Raw genomic sequence first — 13333 nt, 5'->3', positions numbered from 1 at the left:
ATTAGGTCTGAGGAAACATACATGTTCCTGTCAGACTGGCAGACAAATGGAGTCATCCGGCTAAATAACAATGGCACTTCAGGATCCTTGCCATAGTCTTGGCAAAATGACACCACAGCTCATGACATCTTGCTGGAAACAGACACAGGGATGACCAACCAGAGAAGTGTTACAACAGCACCTTGATCTTCTGCACAATTTTTCCCAAGACTGGGCTTTAGACAGTGAACCAACAAAGACAAAACTATGATATTGCAAAAAAAAGACCCAGCCTCCAGTATCTTAGACATATTTTTAGACATAGCCGAGCTTGAACATAGAAAAAACTATGCCTACCTCGGCTTAAACATCAGCAACACAGGTAAAAGTCAACAAAGCTGTGAAGGGATTTTTCAACATGGCATCATGACTTTGCGTAAATATATACGCCACTTTCATAAAGCCAAATGGCGTTGTTATTGTAAGCATTTTCCGCTGTATATAGCTGATGTAAACATACCCACCACGTGGCCTCGCCACGTTGCGCGTTATCGTGAGAATGCGACGTACTATCGCGAGAACTACGTCACGCCTGTTAAAAAAAAAAAAAGGAAAAGAACACAGGGAAAGGCTTTAGTAACAAAACAGTGATAAAAACGACAAAAACACGCTTAGGACAACAACAAATGGTTGGGTTTAGGAAAGAAACATTGGGTAAGGCTTATTAAAGACAAAAACTTAAAAAAAAACGTCAAAAAGCGGACGAAAAATCACCACATGCTGGGTGCAAACCCGGCTCTCCCAGGTAAAAGTCCTGTGTTTTACCAATCCGCCACCCCAACCTATCTCCTTATCCAATCCCCCGTTCCTTTATACTACTCGCTATGGTGTAAATTGACTCGCAATGTAGATCAATGGCGGCCAATTTGCATTGATATACACGCAAAAATGCGATTATGCATCTTGATATCACGCAAAAACGGAATACAAATTGGCGTTTCATACATACGCCAATTCATGACATCAGTCTGGGATTTTTACACCATCAAAAGGAATATCAAGTTGGAAATTGCAATCAAAATCTGGCTTAAGATACTGGACTCAGTTATAAAACCTAGCTCCCTTTATGGTTGTGATGTTAGGGGTCAACTCACCAACCAAGACTTTACAAAATGGGACAAACCAACTCCCTGCACGACTCTGCATGCAGAATTTTGCAAATCCATTTTCCAAGTGTAAACAGAAAACACAAATGAATGCATGCAGAGCAAAATCAGGCCCATTAGGCTTGTGCCGATTGCGATCAGATAATTTCTTGTTGATAGAAGCGATGATTGGCGTTTGGTTTTCCCTATGCTGATATTAAAGCGATTTTAACCATCTTACTATCAGAACTAAGAAAAAAAAAATAGAATCTGCGCTCTAGTCTTCATTAAGTCTTGTTTCTGGTGAAGCAGCAATTCCTCCTGAGTTTTGTGACTCTGTAACATCATCTCAACAAAGCCTTTCTCATCTGTTTTAATTGATATCATGAATTTGTATTACAAAGCTGTATCTGCGTAAACCTACTTTGAATCCATCCTCCTTTCCTCTGGTGCATCTTTCTTATCTTTCTGCACTCACGTCATCAAAGTGAACAGAGCGATTTTATTGAAATGTAAGCATCCTTCTGTTTCTCATTAAATCTTCAGAACATTGTGAACTCTTGGGGCGCCTGGGTAGCTCACCTGGTAGAGCGTGCTCGGTCCTCGCCGCAGCGGTTGCGGGTTCAATTCTGGCCTGCAACCCTTTGCTGCATGTCATTCCCCCTCTCTCTCCCCTTTCACTCTAAGCTGTCCTGTCAAATAAAGGCCTAAAAATGCCCAAAAAAAGAACATTGTGAACTGAATCCTACTTTGTTCCCTGAGATCTCATAACTGCTCTTAGAGTAAACTCACAGTGGATGAAAGGATACGAACCACAAAACAATGGTGAATGGACTGTTTAATAACAAGTGAATTTTATATAGTTAACGTTAATTGCAAACCAGTTTGCCATCTCTTTTCCATGGATCTGACACCTGATGGGCTGTGCTTCTTTTGGACTGTTACTTAGCCTCCCTGGCTTCCCACCTGCTACCAGGGCATGGCTAACAGGAGTTTGGTCCACATTTCGGAGTCTCAAAGTAGTCAAATCTTCCAAATTCTGTACAGTATGAATACAATTGATACAGTATGTGGGCCGGATCAAAATCTGAGAGGGGCCAGGTTTGGCCCGTGGGCCTTGAGTTTAAAACATCTGCTTTACTTCTACTATTGGAATTATATTCAACTTTCGGAATGTGTTCCAACAGCCCTAGATCAAACTGAAAAGTTAGGTGTGAAAGGTGCTAAAGAGTGTCATGGAACAGTCGATGATTGTCTGGGCCAAACGCAATCTGTGTATTTCTTTTACAGTTTTCAGCAGTGATTCAGAATGAAAAGCTGAAAATTTAAAAGACTGGTTTTATGCTTGTACTCGGGATGTGTTAACAATCTGAGCTCAGTTTTAGTTTTTAATTTGTGTAAATACTGCAAAACAATTCTGCAGAATTCTGCACCCACAGAATTCGTGCGGTCCTGCTGATTATAGAAAATCTTGTAAATGTTTGCAGGGTTCAACCCAATAGTGACCTCTTATTTTTACACTTAAAGAATCTGAATATTACAATTCAAATCCAACAATTACAAACCAGAAAAACTAATATTCTGTCCACACTGAAGTTGTGACAGAGCGGTCTGATGGGACGTCATTACCAGCCAGTCTCTGAGGACTGTGCTGATTGGTCTCACTGGTCAACAGCTCTGATTGTAATTTGCTTCAGAGGGAATTAGTGGAAACTGTGGCTAATGTGAAGAGACCTCAGGGACAAACATGTTGACAGGCTGAAATGACCTTTGACCTGAGGGACTTCATCAGTGAGATGCAGTGATGTAACTTCTCCTAAGACCTTTGAGAGGTTACATCACTTACAGAAGAAAGTAAAGTTAGTTTAATAATTAGCATCACTTTAGATTGTTTGTTCAAAGCTACATATTATAGACTACAACAATCACTTTTGCTCTTAATACAGCAAAAGTGATAACACGCTCTTAATACATCCATGGACGCACGCCAGGAACGGTTCACAGCCGAGGAGACTGACTTTTGCTATTGATTTTTCTTTTTGACAAAATGTAAATAAAGAAATGTCACAAAAACATACTTTCCGATGTTTTGGGCTCACTCTCACTGAATCACATGGTTATGAATGCTTGGTGATATTTTTGCAATGTAGTCTAACATTAGACCGAGATTACCTCACTATAGACGATGCAGCTCTTCTGTCTCTCCTCTCCCGTGCTGCTGCTGGGGCATTTGGGTTAAGTGGCATCGGCACATGCAGTTCAACATCATAAAAGGTTGCTATTAAAATAGCATCTGAATAACGCGCCACTGACTTTAGACCAGGTTTTTCCTGGTCTGTGGCGGAATTGTTTTCTGAAACTGCAAAATAGCACCAGGGAATGTTTGCGCCGGAACACGCCTCCTCTTTTTGCTGAACCGCCCCCGGGAGAGGGGGGAGAGCACGGACGCACAGAGGAATGCCCAGCCAAAGGACGCCAATGCAACAAGTGTAAGAAGAACCATTTTGCTAAAGTGTGCAGGACACAAACACAGCAACCAAAGACAAAGTACAAGCCCAAAAGAGTACATGTTATCACCGACGGAGCGAAGCAGCCACGAGATGAACTTTATATTCACACTATCACAAAGCTACATACTAACACTGCCAAAGAACAGGCATATGCAGAGGTGCAAAATAGGGTTGGGTACCGTTTGGATTTTTACGATTCCGATGCCAAACGGTACTTTTAAAACGATTCCGATTCCTAAACGATTCTTAAACCGATTCTTGAAAAACTGAAAAATGACATAAAAGAAAGGCTTTTTATGGAGTTTTTTTTTTTAAATTGAAAATTATTTAAATTTACCAATATATTAACGTTTACATATAATAACTAAACCTAAGTCACCTAACACATAACTACAATAATTTAACAAATAACAGTTACACTATTAACAAGTAACAACAAAATAAATGTTGAGTTGGTATGCCAACCAGCTTCAAACTTTAGCAGAAAAATGACCATATTTGCCTTCTCTGGCAAGATATGACACCTCTCCTGACTTTTGGCATGTCCTGCACAGGAGAAAACTCTCTCAGACGGTGTCCAAGAGGTCTGTACACACCCAGGTAGGAGTTTAAAAGGGCAGACAATTTGGGGAGGCTGTCCTGCCTCCCCCACCACCAGGCTACAGGGTCCTGTCCTAAACGATAGACTAGCAGAGTAAGTGCAATGTTTACTAGCGATCACGTGCAGTCAGTGAATGGTTAATATGCTTTTACGTCCGTTTTGGTGAGCCCAGAGGGAAGGTATGACATTTTAAAAGTAGCCTACATTTACGGTAGCTAGCTAATGGTAGACTACAGAGAAAATGTGATACTTTTACGTCCGTTTCAGAGCGTGTAAATAAAGCCGTCTATCAGCAGAGATTGTAGAGTGCATGTCCAAGAATAGCGCGGACACGCGCTTCACACCGCGAGCGGGCATGTGCGCCACACGGCAGAAAAGGGAGAAAGAAAAAAGAGTCTGCTGCTGTCCGGAGCAACAGAGGGAAAATATTTCAGTCGAACCGAAATGAGGAACCGAAATTCACGTTCTAATCCAGTCCGAATACTACCGTTTGCGTAGTGCATAGTGGAACCGGGTTTCGGTACCCAACCCTAGTGCAAATAGGAAAAAAGAGGGACAAATTGAAATTTAAAATAGACACGGGTGTCCAGGCCAACATAATACCAGCCCAAACATTCCACAAAATGTTTGGCAATAAAGTGCTTAACCCACCAGACAGTACTATCGCAGGATATGGTGGACAGAGACTCATAGTGGAAGGGTCATGCAAGCTAACGTGCAGATACAAAAAAAATATATTCGTGCTAGACTTTGACATAGTCTGTGCAAGAAATGCACCTCCTGTTTTGGGAATGCGAGCATGCTTAGATCTGAACATGATCAAGCTAGTGCACATGGTCAAGCTAGTGCACATGGTCAACGCACTGCAACACACTAGCTTCACAGATGAGTTTGCCAACGTATTCAAAGGCATTGGACTGTTTCCTTGGGAGTGCACCCTGCGCCTTCAACCTGCCGTAACACCAGTGGTGTGTCCGCCTCGCCGCATCCCATATGCCCTGCGGAGCCAACTCAAAAATGAACTAAAAGAGATGGAAGAAATGGACATTATACAGAAAATCACAGAGCCGACTGAGTGGGTAAATGCATTGGTAGTGGTAGAAAAGCCCAAAACAGGGAGGCTTAGAATATGTTTAGACCCCCGCTCTCTAAACAAAGACATTCAAAGACCCCACTATCTGCTTCCAACTCTGGATGATGTCACACACAGACTAGCTAGTGCACAATACTTCAGTGTACTAGATGCCAGGTCTGGGTACTGGGCGATAAAACTCAGTCACAAGTCATCCATGCTAACTACATTCAACACCATCTATGGTAGGTATCGGTTCAAGAGGCCCCCCTTCAGGATCATCTCTGCACAGGACGAGTTTCAGAGGAGAGTCGATGAGGCTTACAAGGGGCTTCCGGGCGTCGCCGTTATTGTGGATGACATCTTGGTGTATGGCCGCACCAAAGACAAGCTCGATGCCAACCTGTGTGGTATGCTGGAGAGAACAAGAGAGAAAGGCATCAAGCTGAACAAGGATAAAAGTGTCATCTGCGTGACAGAGGTGAGCTACTTTGGGAACAGGCTGAGACGAGACGGCATCCGGTCCGACCCCAATAAGATAAAGGCCATAAAAGACATGGCTCCCCCACGCAACAGAGCAGAGCTGGAGACCATATTGGGCATGATCACTTCCCTTTCCAGGTTTGCCCCCAAACTCTCAGAGGCCACAGATCCATTACGGCAGCTGCTGAAGGAGGGCAATTAGTTTATATGGGACTCAACCTTAACGCTGCATTCACATAAGTAAAATACCTCCCAACACAGGAGCCTGGCCCCATCCTCACATACTTTGACCACACCAAAGATGTGAAACTGCAAGTTGATGCATCCAAATGCGGCTTAGGAGCAGTCCTGCTCCAGGGAAAGAAACCAGTTGCATATGCATCCAAGGCACTAAATGCGACTGAACAGAACTACGCACAAATCAAAAAGGAACTCTATGCAGTGGTCTTTGGATGCAAGAGGTTCCACCAGTACCTGTATGGCCGACAGGTGATTGTCGAATCAGATCACAAACCGCTAGAGGCAATCATGCGAAAGCCACTGGCAGCTGCACCGTCCAGGTTACAACGCATGATACTGCAGATGCAAAGGTATGACATCACCATTACACACAAGCCCGGAAAGCAGATCCCAGTCGCGGACACTTTATCCAGAAAGCCAATTGAATGTAATGAACAGTCACTGAGCGAAGGTATGTACTCACAAATACACACCATGATCAGCAGCGCTCCGGTGAGCGACAGGAAAATGGCAGAGATCAGAGCTGCAACAGCCCAAGACGAACAGCTCTCAGTGCTGACACAGGTTACCTTGGCAGGGTGGCCTGAGTCAAGGAAAAAATGCCCACATGCTGTCACAGATTACTGGAATCATCGGGACGAGATCTCCAAGGTGAATGGCATCCTGCATGGGACTTTGAGCATGTCACAAGCAGTCCACTGAACCCACAGAGCAACAGATTAGCTGAAAAGACCCTCATGGACAAAGCATGTGCACAGGGGACAGATCCTTACCTCAGTTTATTAGAATACAGAAACACCCCGGTTGATGGACTGAAGTCACCAACACAGTTGCTGAGGAGCAGGCGCCTGCGCTCAATTCTCCCAGTCACTGAAAAGCAACTGCTGCCAGAGCTTGCCTGTCGCAGCACAGTCCACTGCAGGAGAGAACTGTGCCAAAGGCGGAAAAAGCAGTACTACGACCGAACAGCCAAAACACTGCCTGCACTACCAGTGGGTGCCACAGTCCGCTACCAGCTCCCAGCAGAGACGTGGAAACCTGCAACAGTCACAGAAACAATAGGTACCCAGAGGTCATACAACATCTGCACTGATGAAGGTCACACAGTCAGGGGAAACAGGCGTCACCTTTTGCAGACTCCAGAAGGTGGTACAAACCACGAAGGTCCACAAAATGGCCATGGACTAGAGCCTATCACACTGCAACACAACACTAAACACACACCAGACACACAACCAACCCCCATAGCATTACACTACCACAATGTCAGGCCGCATAGTACGGCTAAGAGAAGTTTTGGACTTGTGAAATTATATCAAAACATGCTTGATGAATACTTACCTTGTTTTGTTTAAATGATACAGCTAAAGTTCTATCAGAGGAAATACCTGATAAAGTTACACTTCAGTTATGGTGTCCCAATGGGTCAAATGTTTATGTTGGTAATGCAGTAATGCAGCATAGCAATACACCGTTGCCAAGCAAGATAAAATGACTGATGAGTTGAATACCATAAAATGACATAGTTCATAAATATGTATGGAAAGTGTCACGTGTATGTTTATGACCATGTTTTGTTTTCAAAAGATGGGGGATATAACATCCTTGGAACTTCCTGTTAGAATGTTTTGTTTTACGGATGTCATTGAAGTGCGCACCAGTGGAAACCAGATGTAAAACAATAAAGATGGCAGCGCCGATATGAGCAGTTGATGAGTAGTCCAGTCTTATCTTTTATTCAAAGATAACAGTAAACATTACAATGAAGACATGTTGGGTGGGTGAAATTAGAAAGCTAGCGTTAGCTAATGAGCAGCAGTCGCTCCACTCCCACTGTAGGGAGACTCATTTGCCAAGAGAACAGCTGACAGGCCGGGAGAGGCACTGTCTGGTTAACACAAGTTTTTAGCTGTGACTGTCCTTCCTTTGCCGTACCTGAAGTTGCTGCATTTTGGCTGCTGTCTGTAGATTCCTTCATGAAGAACTCGTATTCTTTTGAATGTTTCATACCAAATGTTGTAACAGCGGCGATGTTGTGTATTGTTTAGGGTCATCGCCACCACGAGACAAATCGGCATTGCAAATTGAACATGTAGCTGGACTTGAATGGCCTTCTTTTGACTGAAAGTACTGCCAAACAACAACCATTTTCACTTTCTCACAGCCTACTGCATCGAAGCCTCCACCTACATAAACACCTTCCCGTAATCAACGGCGCCATCATTCGGTCATTACATAGCACGCATAGTGCAAGCGTAACTCTAGAAAGAGTATAGAACTAACAAGAGGCTAAACTCAATAGAACGTTGTGTTGCATTCAGTCCAAGATGGCGGAGATGCAGCTCGGTCATGGGTGCATTTGCTGCAATGGAACGTTCTATTGAGTTGCGCCTCTTGGTACTTCTATACTCTTTGACAAGAGCAGAAACGTAATACATTTGCCTCTTTTTCTCGAGTTTTGCCTCTTGTTACTTCTCTTTGGTAGAGTTCGGTTCGGTGGAAAGAACTTTACTTTTCCTAATAAAATGTATACTGTTACTTCACTACTACTTGCAATAAATGTTTATTCTGTTTTTCTCTTTGTTGATGTCAGACTTTGTATTGGATGTTTGAGAGGGTGTGGAATTTCAGTATACTATGAGGAAGACACAATAGTTAAAAGTTCAGAATTTACTTCTAAAAATAAGTACAGTAAATATCAGATACTTTGAGACTTTGAGTCAAGTAATATTCTAAACTGTGACTTTAACTTATTAATTCATTTTCTGGGAAGATACTTGTACTTTTACTCAAGTACTTCTTGAGTACTTTATGCGAGACTGGTAAGACGTGTCCCGTGGTAATGACACCAGACTGCTAAAGTTCACACCCTCTGACTTGAAGAGTTTAAAAAAGCAGACGCAGACTTTCATCTCAGTTGCAAAGCAGTCACTGCAGATGAATGTAAGGTATCATGCAATGTCATGAACTGTGTTCTATCATTTCTAATCTTCTAAAACATTATATTGACTTTAAATAAGAGAGATGGTAAGTTTGGAGAATCTGTGTTATTGTAAGAATTGATTCTTGATTGATCATGATAAACTCTACACAGGTTTCATATTTCACTTTGGGTCATACTTTGATATTGGGCTCTTTAAATACTTATTGTTCACAATTATTATCGGTTTGTATGCTGTAATTATTTGTGCCAATGTTTTGCTTATTGTGGTTATCTGTATGAACAGAAGCTTACATGAACCTATGTACCTTTTTCTGTGCAGCCTGTTTGTAAATGAACTGTTTGGTAGTACAGTATTATTTCCATTCCTTCTGGTTCAGATCCTCTCTGACATTCACATTATTTCTGCTCCCTTCTGTTTCCTGCAGATTTATTGTGTGTTTGCATATGCAACTATACAATTTATTAATTTATCCATCATGTCTTATGACAGATATCTTGCTATCTGTTATCCTCTGCAATATAACACACGTATGACATCTAACAAGGTTGCAATGCTTATTGCGCTAACATGGTTATTCCCATTTATGGAAGTTGCTGTCACAATATCTTTGAGTTCCTCTTTACAGCTGTGTGGGAACATCATTAACAAAGTTTACTGTGACAATTACTCTGTTGTCAAACTGGCCTGCTTTGACACCACAGTGAACAACATTCAAGGACTCTTTATCACTTGTCTTGTAGTCTTTTGTCCTCTCATCGTAATTCTTTACACTTATATGAGGATTCTTAAAGTGTGTTATTCTGGTTCTAAACAGACCAGACAGAAAGCTCTCAGTACCTGCACACCTCACCTCGCTTCCCTGATTAACTTTTTCTTTGGTTCTTTCTTTGAAGTAGTGCAGAGCAGGTTTAATATGAGCAGTGTACCCATGATGTTGCGTATTATTTTGTCATTATACTTTCTGACCTGCCAACCAATCTTTAACCCTTTAATGTTTGGTTTGCAAATGTCTAAAATACGTAGTCTATGTAAAAGTCTTATCTTTGGTAAAATGTAAACTAATATTAAAGAGCAAATTGCTGGTTGCAGTCCCTGTGAATTCAAATTAAATTTGCTAGGTTTTCAATAAAAACAAAATGCAATTTCACATCATTTTTGACCATTATTATTGTCATGTCTGTGTTAACATTTAAAAAAAGCTGAAGCAGTCATTAACACAAGCATAAAACCATAACAGCTAGAGTATTCATTCTTTTTGCGTCAGAAATCTAAGGCCTTGACACCATTCTATGGCAGATGACACTATCAAAACACCTTTACACTCTGCTCATGAAAAATGAGCATTTCTCAAAAACTAAAATTTAAATAGTTCAAATAACTAATGGGTTGTCAAGAAATAATTTGTATTATGTTTTATGTGTTTGTCTGGTCAAGTCTGATGAAAACATGTCAGATTTGTTGTTGTTTTTTAATTCCTGACGCAATTTCAATAATTTTATTAAGTATTATGGTTTATTAACTTCCGTAAACGTTTGGCTTAGGTTGTACTGCTTTTAGGGATATGAAGCTTTTGAAGATACTGAGAACCTTCCTAAAGAAAATGTATTGTTTTTTAATTAAAATAAAATGCAACCATACATCATTTTGGACCATTATTATTACCATGTACAGTATGTTTCTAAAATGTTGGAAAAGCTAGAGCAGAAAATAAGAAAACAAAAAACACTCCAAAAGCTTAAAGAGAAAACTTGCTACAGAAGTCCACAGGGGACCAACTAAAATCTTTATATTTGAGAGAAGTCTTTCACTTAGTTTTGATGCATATATTGATTTTACATTCATTTGGCCCAGGTTATGCACAAAAAAGGCTTGGGTGTTGCGCCTAAGCCTTATAACGGTAAGTTAAACCTTACATTTCTAGGAAAATTATGTAGAAACTAGAAAAAATGGCCATCTGAGAGACATTGAGTTGTGTTGGGAACCAGAGCAGGTGTCTAGGCAAGTGTTGGGCTAATGATAGCTAATGCCAGTCACATCCCAACATTGTGATGTTTGCAAACTCTTATCTCATCAACAGAATTAGTACTGGTTGTCTTATAGTGGCAGAGTATAACTGTGTGGGAACTGTCAGCCAATGGCCTCAGGGGAGGCCTTGTGGGCCCTGGTGCAGAATCTCAACCCTAGGCCTGACATAACATGCCCAACACTGCACCCAGGTATTGAAGCATGCTGTCAGAATCCTTTTGTGCTACAGATAGCCTTCAGGACATGAACTTGACTGATGATGTAATCAGGTTAAGTGGCATCCGGTCCAAAACAAACTGGCGGTGGCAACTGTATTTTTTTCTGTAGGGGTCGCGGGAGATGATTCTGTTTAAAATCTAAAATACAAACCACAACATCTAGAGTGTTTGCTAAGGTTAAGGCTAACCTTTCGTGTCATGTCATCATCATGTCATGTACTGATTTTAGGGATAGGCATAAGCATTTGAAGCCTAGAAAAGGTGACTGTGAGCTAGGTACAGAAGACCGTGATGTTACGATCCTTTCAGAGGTCGTTACAGTTGAGTTTAGCCGGCCAAATGTGACCGTCATGCTGACGACAGTTTAGTGTAGACATCAAAATAACTAGGTAAGATTAGAGATAATATTGTGGTTTGGATTAAAACACTCCGGAACATGAACACCTGTTTCCTGCGGGAAAGTCTTGTGTTTTCTCCTCAACTTATTCCGGGACATGAATTCTGCTTCCGGCTTGAAAGCCCTGTGTTTTAGGAGCCAAACATCACAAAGACATTTAACAGGCTGACATTACAGAAGTTTTACTCAAACCGATGAATCGATTATCAAAATAGTTGGCAATTTATTTAATATTTGACAACTAATCGATTAAAGGTATAGTGGAGGATTTTCTTTTTCCGGGTGGATCATCAAGACTATTGGGTCTCCTAGTTGTCAATCATTCTGCTGATATGTTTACGTAAGGCCGTTGTACGTGCTCGTCCCTAGCTTTCAGGTGTGTATGTGTGGTGAGCTTGAGCTACGGTTTCAGCAATTCATTGAAGCTTTTGGGAGAATATTTCACACGCTGGCGTGCGCTAAAAGCACAGGTTGGGCTTCCCACTGATGCCTCAGTTGTGAAGTTTCTACTACACAGGTAAAGTTTGGCTATTTGGAGAAATCCATTTAAAATCACTGCTAGTAAAAGTTGATGTAAGCTATGATTAGCGATGCTAGCCCTGGCACAAGTCACGCACCGCGCACACACGGTAAACATCTCAATTTGTGAAAAAGTGCAAATCTTCTTTTGGAGAGTTGGCTTGTATGAGCCATGCCGACAGCAACTTGTAAACAGTGCACTCTCGTGCACACGTTTAATAGGCGTTCCCTCTCGGGAGCAGGCAGAGTGTTGCGCATGTGCATTTTTTCAAAAAGTACAGAGGGCGGTTCTTTTCTAAAATTCGGGAAAATCCTCCACTATACCTTTAATCTTTGCAGCTCTATATATATTTGAATAGTAATGGAAGCTGCAGGAGTTGTTATGGAGTAGTATGGATTATAAAACGTTACCTGAAAGGGGACGTCCGCCATAGTTTTGGCGAGATAATATGCCTTCAGACTGCACCAGTAGTTCAGGTGTTCCCTCAGAAAAACTCCCATCTCCAGAGGAACTGAAGCACAAACACACAACTCAACGTTTACATCAAACGGTTTGAAGAAATGGCAATAAACCAGAGCACGTTTTTCTCCTATCCAGGAATTTTGTTAGGACTAGCCAGAAGGTCTGGCAATGCAGGACTAGGGCCTCTATAGCGGGATAAGCAGATGTTTTATTGACCTATGTTAATATGCTAAGAGTAGATGTTCAGACAGATGCACTCTTGTAATGTAACAAACAAATGTACGAGTTTTCACATATCTGTACTTTGCATGGTTATTTATATTTCTGGAAACTATTAAAAATTTTACTTTACTTCTTAATAAAATGTATACTGTTACTTCACTACTACTTGCAAGAAATGTTTATTCTGTTTCTGTTTTTCTCTTTGTTGATGTCAGACTTTGTATTGGATGTTTGAGAGGGTGTGGAATTATGCTTTACTATAAGGAAGACACAATTAAGTTCATAATCAATTTTACATTACTTGTACTTCTAAAAAATAAGTACAGTAAATATCAGATACTTTGATACTTTCACTCAAATAATATTGTAAAAATGTGACTTTAACTTTAACTGATTAATTCATTTTCTGGGAAGATACTTGTACTTTTACTCAAGTACTTCTTGAGTACTTTATGCGAGACTGGTAAGACGTGTCCCGTGGTAATGACACCAGACTGCTAAAGTTCACACCCTC

General features: G+C 41.2%; 1 protein-coding gene across 1 annotated transcript; it reads left to right on the top strand.

Moving 5' to 3' along the window:
- The first annotated feature begins 6767 nt into the window (after nucleotides 1-6767).
- Nucleotides 6768-10032, top strand: LOC114553013 (olfactory receptor 10A6-like). The gene is made up of 2 exons (XM_028574104.1): nucleotides 6768-7179; nucleotides 9125-10032. Exons 1-2 carry the CDS (start codon nucleotides 6768-6770, stop codon nucleotides 10030-10032), a joined length of 1320 nt encoding a protein of 439 aa, XP_028429905.1.
- Nucleotides 10033-13333: the final 3301 nt, after the last annotated feature.

The sequence above is a fragment of the Perca flavescens genome, chromosome 3, assembly GCF_004354835.1.
Source record: "Perca flavescens isolate YP-PL-M2 chromosome 3, PFLA_1.0, whole genome shotgun sequence".
In the NCBI taxonomy this organism is placed as follows: Eukaryota; Metazoa; Chordata; class Actinopteri; order Perciformes; family Percidae; genus Perca; species Perca flavescens.
Note: the sequence above shows the minus strand (reverse complement) of the source record. Positions and strands in the feature narration are given on the sequence as shown.